At 37.6% G+C, this 17,637-nt stretch overlaps 1 protein-coding gene across 4 annotated transcripts in view; it reads left to right on the top strand.

The window, feature by feature from the left end:
• Positions 1–17,637, top strand: part of ERBB4 (v-erb-b2 avian erythroblastic leukemia viral oncogene homolog 4) — a 1,604,115-nt gene that overhangs the window by 779,482 nt on the left and 806,996 nt on the right. For all 4 annotated transcript variants that reach the window (XM_006872745.1, XM_006872748.1, XM_006872746.1 and 1 more), the window contains exon 3: positions 14,245–14,431. In XM_006872745.1, coding sequence (XP_006872807.1) covers positions 14,245–14,431 — 187 coding nt within the window. The remainder of the gene's footprint in view (positions 1–14,244; positions 14,432–17,637) is intronic.

Genomic DNA, 17,637 nt, shown 5'->3' with positions numbered 1-17,637 from the left:
CTAATGATGTGCTCTGTAAACTTTCACTCAATCCAAAATAAAAACATTTAATAATAATAAAAAAAAGTGATTAAGGATTTGTTTGACTGGTGTAATAGCATTTTTTAAAACTACATTGCTCAAGACTTTATTTGTATGCATTTTATTTTTATTTGTATTAATGTTTCAGATCTTCTGAGAATATAATACTGTTTTAAAAGAAAAAAAAATTGTGTAAAAAAAAAAAGTTTGTTAGGAGAGTTGTGAAATAAAATAGAAATATCAAATAATAAAGATTTACTTTTCTGAGTGATCAGGAAGCCAAAGAATAATTTGGAGAATTTTTAATGGCTTCATATCTTTAGTTGAAAAACATCTATGGACAATCCCAGATAGCCTTCTTGTTGCTGTTAGGTGCCATCAAGCTGGTACTGACTCATAGCGACCCTATGCACAATAGAAGGAAACACTGCTGGGTCCTGGGCCAACCTCACAATTGGTGCCACACTTGTGCCCATTGATCCTGCCACTTTGCCTCTCCATCTTGCTGGGGGGGGGGGGGTCTTCCTCTTTTTCTCTGGCCCTTTACTTTACCAACATGAGATCTTCTCCAGTGACTGTTCCTCCTGACAACATGTCCGAAGTATGAGAAAGGAAGTCTGGCCATCCTGTCTTCTAAGGAGCACTCAGGCTGCACTTCATTCAACACAGATCTATCTGTTCTTATGGCAGCCCATGGTACTTTCAATATTGAACTCCAACACCATAACTCAAATGCATCAATTCTTCTATGAGTTTCCTTATTTACTGTCCAGCTTTCGCATGTGTATGAGGTCACTGAAAATACTATGACTTGGGTCAAGCGCACCTTAGTCCTCAAGCTGACACCTTTTCTCTTCAACATCATTAAAAGATCTTGTGCAGCAGATTTGCCTAATGCAATACGTCATTTGATTTCTTGGCTGCTGCTTCCATGAGTGTTGATACTTGATCCAAGGAAAATGAAGTGTTTGACAACTTGTCTTTTCTCCACTGATAAGAATGTTGTTCATTGGTCCAGTGGTGAGGATATTTATTTTCGTTACATTGATATGCAATTCATACTGAAGCCTGTGCTCTTTGATCTTCATCAGTAAGTATTTTAAGTCCTATTCACATTCAGTAAGCAAGGTTGTATCATATGCATATCGCAGGTGTTTAATAAGTTTTCCTCCAATCCTTATGCCATGTTTTTCTTCGTATAACCCAGCTTCTTGGATTATTTGCTCAGCATACAGGTTGAATAAGTATGGTGAAAGAATGCAACCCGGTCACACACCTTTCATAATTTTAAACCATTCAGTGTTCCCATGTTCTGTTTGATGAACTGCCTCTTGGTCTATTTACAGTTTCCTTATGTACAATTAAAGGAGCTCTGGTAGTAGTGGTTACGAATCGGGCTGTGAACCTTAAGGTCAGCGGTTCGAAACTACCAGCCACTCTGCAGGAGAAAGATGAGGCTTTCTATTCCCGTAAAGATTTACACCCTCGGAAACCCTGTACAGGGTCGCTATGGGTCGGAACCGACTCGACGGCACGTAACGTAACATATACAATTAAGGATTCCAGAATACTCATACTTCACAATGCTGTCCATACCATGTCATGATCCACACAATCGAAAACCTTTGTGTAGTCAATAAAGCACAGGTAGACATCTTTCTGGTATTCTCTGCTTTCAGTCAAGATCTATCTGACACCAGCACTGATATTCCTTGTTCCACATCCTCTTCTAAATCTGGCTTGAACCTCAGAAAGTTCTCTGTCAATGTATGTTTGCAGCCATTTCTGTATTACCTTTAGTAAAACTTTACTCACATGGAATATCAAAGATATTGTCTAATGATTTCCGCATTCCATTGGGTCACTTCTTTTTGGAATGGGCACAAATACGGATCTCTTCCAATCAGTTGGCCAGATAGTTGTCTTCCAAATTTCTTGGCAGAGATGAGTGAGTGCTTCCAGTGCCGCCTCACTTTGTTGAAGGATTTCAATTTTTATTCCATCAGTTCCTTCAGTGCACCTTGAACTTCCTCCTTCAGTATCATTGGCTCTTGATCATATGCTACTTCTTGAAATGGTTGAATGTCGACCACTTCTTTTCATACAGTGACTGTGTATTCCTTCCATCTTCTTTTGATGCTTTCTGCACCAATCAATAATTTTCAAAGAGAATCCTTCGATATCAGAAGTCAAGACTTGAATTTTTTCTTTGGTTCCCTCAGCTTGATAAATGTTGAATATGTTATTCCCTTTTGGTTTTCTGACTCCAGATCTTTGCACATTTTGTTGTAATATTTTATTTTTTCTTCTTGAGCTGACCTTTGAAATTTTCTCTTCAGCTCTTGTACCTCCTCATTTCTTCCATGTGCTTTAGCATCTCTATGCTGGAGAGCAAGTTTCAGTGTCTCTTCTGACATTCATTTTTATTTTTTCCTTTTTTCTTGTCTTGATGACTTTTTGCTTTCTCCCTGTATGATGTTCTTGATGTCATCCCTCAACTCTTCTGGTCTTTGGTCTTTAGTGTGTAATGTATCAAATCTGTGCTTCAGATGATCTATAAATTCAGGTGGGATGTCTTCAAGGTCATATTTTGGCTCTCAGGGACTTGTTTTCATTTTTTTCAGCTTCTGTCTGAATTTGCATTTGAGCTATTGATTGTGTGTTCCACAATCTGCCTATTGTCTTGTTTTGGCTGATGGAGCTTTTCCACCATCTCTTTCCACAAATATAGTCAATTTGATTTCTGGGTATTCCATCTGGTGAGGTCCATGTTTAGGGTCTATATAGATAGTCTATAACTATAATATTTGTATTTTCTGTCAAATATCACATGGAAGAAATTGGTATATGTATATGGATTTTTGTTTTATTTTGTTCTTGTTTCTCCTTTAGAAAACAAATGTTGTTGTTGTTAAGTGCTGTCGAGTCGGTTCCAACCTGTGGCGACTTTGTATAGAGTTTCTAAGAAACTACTGGTGAGCTTGAATCACTGACCTTGTAGTTCAAATGTCTTTGCAGTCTGGTGCATTAACCCAGAGCACCACACTAGGACTCCTAGAAAACAAATAAGCATGGGTTTATTTCTGTATTGATTCTAATATTGTGTGGGAATGTGGTCAGATTTCTTTTATGCTTTCATTTCTTTTGATTTGCATTGTCAAATGTCATAAGAAGAACAAATTGTCCCTGAGCTAGAACATTTTGAACCAGTAAGTGCATAAATACTTTTTCTTTGATTTCACTCCCTGAATGGAGCAGCTTAGAAGCATATGCTGACATTGGAAACTAGTTAGCTTTAATGAGGAGACGCTTAAGTAACAAGAAGACAGATACATCTTGAGATAGGACTTACTCTTTGTTTGATAAAATGGCAGATTTTGTTGACATGAAACTGCTACCGAGTTAGAACCAGAATCATGTTTTCTGTTTATGGGACAACCAGCAGGGGTTGGTATTGTTGAGGTCAATATTTTGAGGTCATCCTTGACTCTCCTTTCACATACCATATTCAAATCCTATAGGATCAGCCCTGGACTTTGAACTGCAGGATTGGCAGTTCCAACCCACCAGGTATTCCTCAGAATCCCTATACAGGGTCAATATGAGTTGGAAGAGATTCAGTGACGCTTAACAACAACAACATAAAAATAATCAAGAATTTAAGCACTTTTGCATCACATGTTACTTCCACCATGTTGTTATGTACCATGGAGTCAGTTCTGACTCATAGAGACCCTCCCTGTACAGGGTTTCTGAGACTGTAAATCTTTATGGGAGCAGAAAGCCTCAACTTTCTCCAGAGGAAGAGCTGGTAGTTTCAAACTGCTGACCTTGAGTTTAGCAGCCTGATTCCTAACCGCTCCGCTACCAGAGCTTCCACCATAGTTATTTCATTTCTTATTCAGTTTCCACGTTAGAACCCTCATAGTGGAGTTGAGGTTAACTCTGATTCTTACAATTCTGCATCATCATTACACAGTAATACTTAAAACCCTGAAACATCTCCCAAGTTTCTAAGGGTAATAGAGAAAAATCCTTCAATTATCATTGAAAATCGTTATCTGTTTGGCTAATATGGAAATTAACACTGTATGAAAAATTTTCAAACCCATTGCAATTGAGTTATTTCAAACTCATAACAATTACGATTTTTAAAATTTTACTGTTGTGGTCCTTAAGGAGACTTGGGGCTCAGCTCAGTTAAGTGCTCAGCTACTAAGCCAAAGGTTGATGATTGGAACCCACCAGTCACTCCAGGGGAGCTGTGCCAGTCTACTTCCATAAAGATTACAGCCTAGGCAGCCTTATATGGCGTAGTCTGTTCTTTCTTATAGCGTCACTCTGAGCAACAATCAACTCCACAGCAATGGATTCTATGGTCCCAGCACATAAATCATGAGTCTATTGCTCAAACAATGTGTTTTACTAGTGTTGTTGCTGTTAAGTACCGTTTAATCAGTTCTGACTCATAGCGACCCTTTGTAGCATTTCTGAGGAGCGTCAGGTGAGCTTGAACCACCCACCTTTGCAGTTCAAACTGACCTTGCAGTCCAGTGCATTAACCCACAGTGCCACACTAGGGCTCCATGTTAATCAAATTATTTCCATGGCAAAACAATATCAAAAAAGACCTTAAGCATGATTTCTTATTTTCAATTATACTGCACTGAACAGCTATTATTGAGTAACTATTCAGTGTGAAGATCCATACAAACAGGATATAGTGTCTGTAGAAAAAGCATAAGGGGCCGATTTTGTCATTGGGATATATTAAAAGTTAAAGAAACAATATGTAACCCTCCCAAAATGAAACAGCAAAGAGATGAAAAGCAATGGTACTTATATAAAGTTGTTTTTAGTTTTCAACTCAGATGGTCTAAAGACAGTTCATCTAACTTAGTTATTATCAGAGATAGGAATATTTTGTTTGTAACATTTATTAGACAGTATTCCAGTTACTATTTTCATGCTATAACTTCTAATCCTTAATGTTGCATCCTGTGGTAAACCAATGGATTTTGCAATTTTTGATAAGAAGAGTCACTTCGTAAGTGGGGTTGGAGCTAATGAGGGATTCCTCTGTGAGGAAGAACGATGCATATTATGACATTCTCTAGGTAAAAGCTTGATGATACATCCTCCCTCTCCAGCATTGATTTGACAACTTATACTGTGAACTAAGAGTTGTTGTTATTAAGTGACGTCAATTCGGTTCTGACTCATAATGACCCTGTATAGGGTTTCCCACGAACCACGCAGCTGGTGAGTTTGAACCACCTGCCTTGTAATTCAAAAAGTTTTTTGTACAGTGCTTATCCACATCAGCAAACTAACAGTGCTTGCTTGATGATTACCGCATACAATTTAAACAATAAATCCATTTTTATAATGAGTGAAAATATCTTGCTCTTTAGAACATATAATGTCAGTTAGTGTTTATTAGGTTTTTCTTCTAATTACGCAAAATGTTAACAGTGTGGTCTTAAGAATAGTAGGTGAAAGAGGACATGTAACATGCTGTTGCTATTTTTAAGTACCGTAGAGTCAGTTCTGACTCATAGCGACTCTGTGTATTGCTTCTGAGGAGTGGCTGGTGGATTTGAAATAATGACTTTGAGGTTAGCAGTCGGTTGCTTATCCTGCGGTGCAACACCAGAATTCCAGTAAAAAACAACAACAACAAAAAAAACTGTTGTTGTTGAGTGCCGTTAAGTACTGTTGAGTATGTTCCGAATCATAGCAATCTAGTATAGGGTTTCCAAAGAGCAACTGGTGAGTTTGAACCTCCAACCTTGTGGTTCAAACAGATTTTGTGGTCCAGTGCATTATCCTACAGCACCACACCAGGAATCCTGTAAAATACTAAGTCTCTAGTATTCATTCAAGAGCAGCTTCAAACAAATTATGTTCTACAAAAAATGCATGCCCCTTTTGACCTCCCACTGCTCCTGTTGGTTCATCTCTTCACTCCTGAGTACTCAGCATCTCAGGAATGCCCATCGTGGTGCCGAGTTCCCTATCTAATTCCAACCACTTGAAATTTCATATCGTACTTGTCACTTTAATTTCCTTCTCTACTCCATTAGGATTCTACTTCTCTAGGTGCTTAGTGCTTTTATGCTCAACTCTTAGAATTGTGAGCCTGGAAGCATCTGTATCAATATAGTTCCACATACTCCGTCTTAATGTTTATTATAAATCAAACTTGTATGGAAAGAGAGGGGCCTCAGCCTGAAGTCCCTCCCCCAATTCAGTTCTGTCCAGTGTTGTGAAGAACCTTGCACATAAGGGAATGGACACTCTAACCTTCACAGCTAGAATCCATCTACTCTTCCCTTAAACAGCTGCACTAGTGACATCGTCTGGACAGCCTGCTTTCCAGGGAACATGATCTCATAGGGTCTTATTAGCCCTGGACGAGGGTGGAACACTATTTGGGAAGGGAATTCTGGCATCACAGGGGTTTAAAGCATTGTTGAGTTTCAGACTCAGAACGGAAAATTCTTCTGAGTACATAGGTGCCAAGGGACTGGAAAAATGACCAGAACTCATTTTGAGAGACATTAGTTTATTACAGAAAAAGAATAAAAGAGATGGTTTGTCCACAAGGGAATTTACTTACAGAATCTGAAAAATAAAACAGCTGTTTTCAGTGGCAGCCAGCTGGACATGAAGTTTTCCATGCAAGGGATAGGGGCAAGGGTTTTTTTATATCCTGGGTATACAAGCTTCAGAAACATAAAGGCAGTTAAGGGTGGTATGCAGAACCCAACCCAGAAAAGGTAAGAAAATCCCAAAGTGTCCCCTCCTAGAGAACAGAGAGTTTCAGAGTGGGAGGAGGGGGCTGTCAGCTCCCTCCTAACATATGCATAAGTAAAGTAGGCAGCTCCTTCCTAGCATATGTAGACCTAAAGCAGGAGAACAAGAAACTTGGGTATACATAGCTAGAGGACAGGGTTATGTGCTTCCTCCTAGGAGATAATGGTTTTGAGGTGATCTGGGTGTGGTCATTTTGGTGTGTTCAGTTTGTGTCCCTAAAGCATTGCCTGGAAGAGGGAAATACAGTCTACCAGTGAGTGAAGGATGTCGCCAGAAGAGTATCAACATGCCACAAATATTTGTTGGTTGTTTACTATGTGCCAGAACAGTTCAGGTCACATGGAACACACAAGTGAACAAATAAAAGAATTTACCCTGTGGAGCTTATATTCTGAGAAGGGGAGAGAAAGACTATCAATAAGAAGTAATAAATGTGTAAATCATTTAGTTTGTTAGAACGTGAGACTTTCTCTATGAAAAATAGAAAATAGAGCTGAGGCAGAGATTACATTACAGTACAGGTGAACTAGTCTTGGGACCCAAATGAGAAGGTGAAATTGGAGCAAAGACAACTAATATTATATTACTGACAACTAAGTAGAAACAATACACAGTAAAAATTAAAAATGTGTTTGTAATAAAATTAGAAGCAATAATCAGTCTTTAATACTCTATTAGCCTGCTTATCAGACTTGTTGTTGTTGTTGTTAAGTGCCGTCAAGTCGGTTCCGACCCATAGCGACCCTGTACAGGGTTTCCGAGGGTGTAAATCTTTATGGGAGTAGAAAGCCTCATCTTTCTCCCGTGGAGCGGCTGGTAGTTTCGAACTGCTGACCTTAAGGTTCGCAGCCCGATTCGTAACCACTACGCTACCAGAGCTCCTTCAGACTAGTATAGGGCATATGTTCTTTGATAAATGGAACATTAAACACTGATAAAGCCGGTTTCCCACCATTCTCCTGTCATTTTTCATACTGTGGTGACTTGTGTGTTGCTGTAATACTGGAATCTATGCCTCTGGTATTTTAAATACCAGTGAGGTTACCCTTGGTGGACAGGTTTCAACAGAAAGTCCAGACGAAGACTTACTAGGAAAAAGGATGTGTGGACCATTTCTGAATCTTTAGTCCATGGAAATCTTATGAATAGTTACGTCAGCTATATTGCCAGAAGATGAACCCCTCACATTGGAAAGCACTCAAAATAAGAGAGGGGGAAGAGTTGCCTCCTTAAAATAGTGTGGACTTTATTGACATGAATGGAGTAAAACTTTGGAGACATTCATTTGCTTATGAGGCACAACTTGAAATGGGGAGAAACAATTGTAAGCATCCATTAATAGTTGGATTATGGAATGCATGAAATATGACTCTAGGAAAATTGGAAGTTGTCAAAATGAAATGAACACATAAAGATTGATATCCTAGTCACTGGTGAGTTGGACTGAGTTTGAATCTGACAAGTATATGGTTTATTATAATGGGAAAAACAAATTCAAGAGGAATGTAGTATTCATCATCAAAAAGAAGATTTCAAGATCTATCTGAAGTACAGTGCTGTCTGTAATAGGATAATATCCATATGTCTACAAGTAAGGCAGTTAATACTAGTATTACTCAAATTTATGCACCAACCACTTAAGCCAGTGATGATGAAATTGAATTCTGTCAACTTCTTGGGTCTGAAATTGATCACACATGCAATCAAGATTCACTGATAATTACTGATGATTGGAATGCAAAATATTGAAGTAAAGAGGAAGGATCAGTAGCTAGAAAATATAGCTTTAGTGATAGAAACCATGCTGGACATCGCATAATAAAAGTTTGCAAGACCAATGGCTTATTCATTGCAAATACCTTTTTTCATCAACAAAATGCTACTATACATCTGGACCTCACCAGTTGGAATGCACAGGAATTAAATTGCCTACATCTATCTGAAGAGAGAGTGAAAAGGCTCAATGCCATCAACCTAAAGCAGACCAGGGACCAACTGTGGAACAGACCATCAATTGTTCATATGAAAGTTCAGGCAGAAGCTGAAGAAAATTTTAATAAGTACACAAGAATCAAAATATGACCTTGAACATATCACACCTGAATTTAAGAGACCATCTTATGAATAGATTTGACCCTTCAAGACTGAAACTCAAAGGGAACACATGAGTAGACATGCAAGCTTATTGGTGACCATGTTGGTCTCCTAGTGAGTGGAAGAGGGGGAAAGTCAGCAATGAAGATATGGGCCGAGTTCAACCACGTTCCAAACACTCCCATTGACCTGGAGATGAGAGGGACAAGAGGAGAGGTTGTGTGGTCTGAACTGTGATGAGACTGTGAACTCCTGAGCCCATGGACAAGGACATAGCCACAGAGGGTTGGAGCTGAGAGTGAAGTGCACAGTTGATGTGAAGTGAGGTGAGCCTCACAAGAGTGCCCAACCTTGTAGATAGTACCCATTCAACCTAACATCTATGGCTTGCTGATCAGAACTCAACTAAAGGAAGATGATAATTTTATTTTTTTTTAATAAAGGAAACAAGTGTAAATTGCTACAATTTGATGAACTTGATCTATACTTACGACTATAGTAGCTCAAAATACCAACTGAGAGGGTAGGAGTCTTCACATCCAAGATCAGTCCTATCCCCTCTGTATACAGCATTGATAGAGATTGGCAACTTAGATATTGGCTACCTAAAATGGGAGGGGTTATAATGACACCAAGTGACTGGCCTACAAGTTTTCAAGAGGGAGTTTAGTTTCAGAGTGTGTGTGAGAAGGAGAATCCCCACTTAATAGTTTTCATCTTGTCTAGATGGGTCTGGTGAAAGGAGATGGAGATAACATTCTTATGATTCAATAGTAAGTAATTGATATCATGACTAATTGCAATGGTCACAACTGTAAAGGTAGAAGTTCTGTAATAAGAAGAGGGGAGTAGTTAATCTTACAATCCAGGAACAGAGCACCCTAGGAACCTCAAGGAAGAAGAGCACTAGAGTAAAGTGAGACCTTAGCCAGAGAAACATCGACACCAGAGATGGAAACAGAGATGAGGGCATGGACATACAGAGAGAGCAGCTGAGGACTTTAGGGTCATGGAAAGAGAAAGGCTGTGTGTTGGCAGCCAGATGCTGGTGACCAGGAGGCAGGCTTGCAGAATGTGCCCATTGGTTGTGTAAGTGATTATATATTCCTCAGTGTTTTTGTGTACATCCCCCGCCAAAACAAAATAAAACAAAACAAAAAACAGAGAAAATAGAAGCAAATACTGTTGAATTATGATGCACAGAAGAGATTCATTGTAATGAAACGATGAATGTGAAATTTATATTCCCTGTAAACTATAACTCAATTCACAATAAAAACTTAAAAAAAAAGGAGTAGATTTGATGCATCAGACACTAACGACTGAAGACCAGATGTGTCATGGGATGACAAAAAGATCATCAACATAAAGACAGCAAAAAGTCATTGAAAACAGAGAAAAAAAGAAATGAAACTGAGTGGTGTCAGAAGCAACTCTGAAATGTGTTTTTGAGTGTAGAGAAGCTAAAGCAATTGGATGAAATGCTGAAGTAAAAGAGCTGAACAGAAAATTTCAAAGGACAGCCCAAGAAAACAGAGTCAAATACTATAATAAAATGTGCAAAGATGTTGCGTTCAGAAACCAAAAGGGAAGAATGCTTTCATCATTTCTCAAGCTGAAAGAAGTGAAGAAAAAAATTCAAACTCAGATTGCATTTTTGAAAGATTCTCTAGACAAAATATTGAATGACACTGGAAACATCAATAGAAGATAAAAAGAATAATTACCAAAATAATTGGTCATTATCAATCATTTCAAGAAGTACGATATGAGAAGAATCAATAGTATTGAAAGAAAAAGTTCAGGCAGCACTGAAGGCTTGGGGAAAAGCAAGACTCCAGGAATGGATGAAATACAAATTGAAATATTTCAACAAGCTAATACAGCACTGGAGACATTCTCTTATCTATGTTTTAAAAAAAAAAAAAAAAAACTGGATGATGGCTCCCTGGCCAGCTGATTGGAAGAGATCACTATTTGTGACCATTCCAAAGAAAGGTGACCCAACATAATGTGGAAATCTTTGAACAGTATCCTTAATATCACATGCAAGTAAAGTTTTGCTGAAGGTTATTCAAACACAGTTGTAGCAGCACATCAACAGAGAACTGCCAGAAGTTCAAATCGGATTCAGAGAAGGATGTGAAATGAGAGATAGCTTTGGTGTTGTCAGATGGATCTTAGTTGAGAGCATAGAATACCAGAAAGATATTTACTTGTCTTTTTTTTTTTTGGAGTATTTAAAGCAATTGACTGTGTAGATCATAACATGCACTTAATAGTTTTCATCTTGTCTAGATGGGTCTGGTGAAAGGAGATGGAGATAACATTCTTATGATTCAATAGTAAGTAATTGATATCATGACTAATTGCAATGATCACAACTGTAAAGGTAGAAGTTCTGTAATAAGAAGAGGGGAGTAGTTAATCTTACAATCCAGGAACAAAGCACCCTAGGAACCTCAAGGAAGAAGAGCACTAGAGTAAAGTGGGACCTTAGCCAGAGAAACATCGACACCAGAGATGGAAACAGAGATGAGGGCATGGACATACAGAGAGAGCAGCTGAGGACTTTAGGGTCATGGAAAGAGAAAGGCTGTGTGTTGGCAGCCAGATGCTGGTGACCAGGAGGCAGGCTTGCAGAACGTGCCCATTGGTTGTATAAGTGATTATATATTCCTCAGTGTAAGTGTCCTCCAAAACCCTTAATTGTGCTCATGAGGAACCTGTACAAAGACCAAGAGGCAGTTGTTCTAGAAGAACAAGGGGATACAGAATGGTTTGAAACCAGGAGTGGTGTGTATCAGAGTTGTATGCCTTTACTGTAGTTACCCAATCTGTTTGCTGAGCAAATAATAAAAGAAGTTGGATTAGCATAAGAGTCAATAAAAACATGTGATATGAAGATCACACAACAATTTTTGCTGAAAGTGAAGAGGACTTGAAATACTTACAAAGACTATAGCTTTTAATATGGATTTCACCTCAATGTAAAAATACTGAAAATCCTCAGAACAGGAACAATAAGTAAAATTATGACAAATACAGAAAATATTGAAGTTGCCCAAAGTTTCAATTTTTGGATCCACAATCAGTGTTCATGGAATCAACAGTCACGAAATCAAACAACATATTGCATTAGGCAAATTTGCTGCAAAAGAGGTATTTAAAGCACTCAAGAGCAGAGATGTCAGTTTGAGGTCTAAGGTGTGCCTGATCCAAGTTGTCGTATTTTCAAGCACCTCATATGCAAGGGAACAACAAATGGTTTGAAATTAGGAATAGTGTGTACCAGGGTTATATTCTTTCACCATACTTAATCACTCAATATGCTGGGCAAAAAATATGAGAAACTAGATTATATGAAGAGTGGCATTAAAATTGGAGGAATACTCATTAACAACCTGCAATATGCAGGTGATACAACTTTGCTTCTTGGAAGTGAAGATGACTTAAAATACTTACTGATAAAGATCAAAGACCACAACCTTCAGTATAGGTTGTGCTTCAATGTAAGGAAAACAAAAGTCCTCACCACTGGACCAATAAACAACAACCATATCAATGGAGAAAAGAATGAAAATGTCTAAGACTTCATTTTGTGTGGACCAACCATAAGGCATCAGTCAAGAAATTAAATGATGTATTGCGTTAGGCAAATCTGCTTCACAAGACCTCTTTAAAGTGTTGAAGAGGACTAAGGTGAGCCTGATCCAAACTGTGGTATTTTCAATAACCTCATATGCATGTGGAAGTTGGACAGTGAATAAGGAAGACCATAGAAGAATTGATGCATTTGAGTTATGGTGTTGTTGGATGAGAATATTAAAAGTACCATGGAGTACCAAAAGAACAAAGCAATCTGTGCTGGGTGAAGTAAAGCCAGAATATTCCTTGGAAGCCAGGATGGTCAGACTCAGTCTCTCATATTTCGGATATGTTATCATTTCATTAACAGTCCCTGGAGAAGGATATCATGTTTGGTAAAGTGGAGGGTAAGAGAAAAAGGATAAGACTCCAATGAGCTCTATTGGAACAGTGGCAGCAACAGTGGACTCAGGCGTAGTAGCAATGATTGTGAGGTGGGCGCAGGACCAGGCAGTGTTTCATTCAGTTGAGTATAGGGTCACTGTGAGTCAGTACCGATTTGATGCATCTAACAACAACAACAATATATGCATGTGAAAGTTGGACAAGAAATAAAGAATATTGTAGAAGAATCCATGCATTTGAATTACAATGTTGATGAAGAATATTGAAAGTACCATGGAGTGCTAGAAGAACAAACTAAACAAGTACAGTCAGAAGGTATTTTAGAAGTGAGGGTGATGAGTATTTGGTTCTCAAACTTTGGACATGTTATCAGGAGGGGCCAGTCTCTGAAGAAGGAAATCATGCTTGGAAAGGTGGAGTGTCCATGAAAAAGAGGAAGGCCCCCAACAAGATGGTTTGACACTGGCAGCAACAATGGCTCAAACTTAGCAATTGTGAGAATGGTGAAGTACCAGGTAGTGTTTCATTCTGTTGTGCATAAGGCAGCTATTGCGTCAGAACTGATTTGCTAGTACATAACAGCAATAGGGGAATCCTGGTGTGGCGCTGTAGGTTAATGCACTGGACTGCAAAGTGCTTGAACTGCTAGGTTGGTGATTCAAACTCACCAGCTACTCTTTGGAAACCCTATACAGGGTTGCTATGGGTCGGAACCGACTCAACAGCACTTAACAACAACAACAGTAGCAACAGGGTATGAGTTTTCCAATGTGTCACACATCTACAAACTAGTATGTTGTTGTCAAGGGCTGATCAGTCTGTTTGGACCATGTATAGGGTTTCCAAGGGGTGACTGGTCAGGTTCAACAGCTGACTTTGAGTTCCAATGCTTATCCTATAGCTTTGTTTAATTTGTGATATTTTTATCAATTTGCCTTTAAAAATAAAATCCAAGTCTGACTGATGTTATGCCTTTAACTCATTTTGTTTGCTAAAGAAATGGGATCTTTATTCATTTAATTATATTTAAATCTAAGGTATGAAAATGTCTTATGAAAGAATTCATTATTTTATTTCAAGCAGAATCTTGGGTGTTTGTTTTATTTTTTCAAAATAGAACTCATACTTCATATGAGATTCTAACCCTTTGTGATCTTGTTTTAACAAGAAAACTATTTAGAATATGATATTGAAATTAATATATAATTAAGCTGAAAATTGGGTTAAATTACTTGTGCTTATCTAAATGGCTATGTACACATACTGACAAATCATCTTTCCTATTTTATATACAAACAACTGTTTCTTTCTTTTCAGTCTATTCGAGAAGTCACAGGCTACGTGTTAGTGGCTCTTAATCAGTTCCGTTACCTGCCTCTGGAGAACTTACGTATTATTCGTGGGACAAAACTTTATGAGGATCGATATGCCTTGGCAATATTTTTAAACTACAGAAAAGATGGGAACTTTGGGCTTCACGAACTTGGATTGAAGAACTTGACAGGTAAGAGTAATACTCAAAATAATCATTTTAGTTACTGCAGTATGGATGACATTGGCAAACACTGTTAGCATTTAAATTTCTACTATTTTTAATCAGAAATAGAAGTGATGCCCTTGCTTATATTTACAGATAATGTAGTGTGCTATCTGAAGGAATCCATAATACTATATCTGAGCTGAGCAGATGTACACTGTAAGGAAAATAATCAGTGATCGTGAAAAGTGAGATATGAAGCCAGTTTAGGAATGCTACATTTGGTGGTCTCAGTTGAACAGTGGACCACATCATCTAATCTCTGCAGTGACACCACAACCCTGTCTGCTGTTAGAGCTTCATATATGCCCGAATAATTACGCCTCGTTCCACTAATCTGTATTCATTTTTACAGAGTCATCTTATTTTTGGAAAACATATCTAATTATGGCACTAATTACTAATAGTGATTCTTTATCACAGTGTTTCCATATCATTTGAGAGATGTTTTTCCTGACAACAATACATTATTAATCATATTGCTATGAAAAAAGAAATATATGAGTTTTTTTTAGTGAGCTGTCCCTTGTAATTGCAATGATATGTTTTCATTTGATATAAAAGCTATGGTGGGAAATTTTTGATATAGGTTTTCTAATACTGAATATTGACATATGCACCTATAATCAATAACCGTGAATTAGTAATTCAGTATTCTTCACAGTGGAAAAAAAGGAGACTGGATTATATAATTTAATATAAAATAATATTACTCATATAGTTTACAAGGACTCTTAATGTGGTGCTGTAGGATAAGAAGTGGAGTGCTAACTGAAAGATTTTCAGATCAAACCCACCAGCCACTCCTTGGAAAGACCCTTTACAGGGTCACTGAGCTATAAATGACTCCACGGAACTTTAACACCAGCATCTATTTTACAAAGTAATCCTTGTGTGGCACCTTGGTTAAGAGTTTGGCTACTAACCAACAGGTAGGCAATTTGAACCCAGTGACCTTTCCTCAGGAGAAAGATGTGGCCATTGAGTTCTGGAGATAACAGCCTTGGAAACCCATTCTATTTGGTCATACGGGGTCGTTATGAGTCAGAATCGATTCGGTGGCAATAGACTTTGGATGTTACATAATCTATATCAAAATATGTAGTGGTTCTCTGTATTGAAGTGTTCTGTATTTGGATTACTGGTGTAGCTCTGTGGTTTAATGTGCAGGAAAAAGTGGGTTTGATCTGCAACATCGGCAGTTCAAGCTCACCAGCTGTTCCTTGGAAACCCTATAGAGGGTCGCTATGGGTCAGAACTGACTCTATAGCACGTAACAACAATCACATGTAGTAATTATGTGTGGATTTACTCATTCAGTCATAATGTGTTTTTTTTTACATTGAAAAATTAAACATTTGAGAGACATTGCTTTCAAATATTAACTGAAAATTAAAATTCATGTTACCAGGTTTTATAAATTATTTTCTTGCATTCACATGAGATGTGGATGACATAGTTTTAAGATAGAAATAGCTTTACAGTTAGGTGAGTATTAACTGAAATTGGGGTATTTTTGGACAAATAAATAATTTTGATTTATATTTTTTTATTTTTGATGAAATTTCTATAGAATTGATGATAATTACAAATGCAAATGTTTCAGAAGTTATAGAATTTTTCTCTTTCTTTCAAAGATAGCTTTCTCACTGAAGAACAGGGGTTCTGACTAAATTGCTAGTTACATGGTAATAATGAGTAGGAGGAAGAATTTTGGAAGTGGAATGCACAGAAACAAATTGAATGATGCAAATTAGGAACCTAAAAATAAAACAATCCAGTTAAAACTTGCTTAGAGAACATTGTTCTCCACAATTTTTCTCTGATTACATTAAAATGTATACATTTATTTCCCTGTTTTTAATAATACTTGTATTATATTCTTTCATAAGTTGATCTAATTGAAGAATCTTTTCACACAGCCTATCAGTGTAAACATTTCTCTGATTTTCACATTTAACATCAGTACCACTAATATATTTGAGTGAGCGCACATCATGCATTACTTATGACTGCAACTGGGGTTTGACTTTGTCATACCATAATACAATGCTGTCATTTCGAATATTTTGTTGTTTGCCAGCAATTGTTATGATTTATCGTGCAGTAGTGATGGTGGTGGTGATGGTACCACGGAGTCGTTTTCGACTCCTAATGGCCTTGCATAGGGTTTTCGAGGCTGTAAATCTTTACCAGAGCAGAAAGCCCCTCACCTTTCTCCCATGAAACAGTTGATAGTTTTGAACTGCTGAGCTTGAGGTTAGCAGCCCAATTCATAACCCCTGTGTTACCAGAGCTCTTTATTATGCAGTAATAGTAATGCATAATTAATAAGAGATTAAGATAATAACATAATTGTTTAGAAAAAAATCTATATTTAAGAGTTAGTTTTAATTTATTTTTAAATATAAAGTCCAATATAAATGATATTGTAATATATAGTTATCAGATGGTAGACTGTTACTTGTAAAAACTTACAGATAGCAGAGACAATCTAGGATCATTGATTGCTTTTTTAGGTACTCAAATTGACAGTGTCATGCCAATATTTTAAATCGTAAGTTAGGCAGTAAATGTAATTATGTTTTTGTGTAAGTATATATGAGGAAGGACAGGAGATATCAAACCTTCCTATTCATGTAGGGAATACATGAGTATCAAACTTGCTGCTCTGTTTGGAATCCGTTCTGACTCATAGCGACCCTGTATAGGATTTCCAAGGAATGGCGGCTGGTAGGTTCGAACCACCGACCTTATGGCGCTTATCCTGTAGCACCACACCAGGAGTCCTGAATTTTGGAAGGATATTTATTTGTTGTAGGAGCATGGTTGCTCCATATGATAAACAATTCAGCAAAATAGATGAGACTTTCTGCTCCCACAAAGATTTAAAGCCTCAGAAACCATATTCTAGTTTGCTATAAATTATAATCAGTGGACAGCACTTAACAACAACAACATTTATTTTTTGTATGTTGTTTGTTTGTGTGCTTTTAATGCTATATATAACTGCAGGTCTACAGGGCTGACCCCAATTATAGACTTATTTTGTATAATAGATACAGGCATGAAAGAAACAATGTTGGGGACTGGAGAGTCACAGAACCCTTAATACAGATAAAGCTTAAATGTTGGGGACTGGAGAGTCACAGAACCCTTAATACAGATAAAGC

The sequence above is a fragment of the Chrysochloris asiatica genome, unplaced genomic scaffold (assembly GCF_000296735.1).
Source record: "Chrysochloris asiatica unplaced genomic scaffold, ChrAsi1.0 scaffold00212, whole genome shotgun sequence".
NCBI classification, from domain to species: domain Eukaryota; kingdom Metazoa; phylum Chordata; class Mammalia; order Afrosoricida; family Chrysochloridae; genus Chrysochloris; species Chrysochloris asiatica.
The sequence above is the reverse complement of the archived record's forward strand: the minus strand, read 5'-3'. Positions and strand labels throughout refer to the sequence as shown.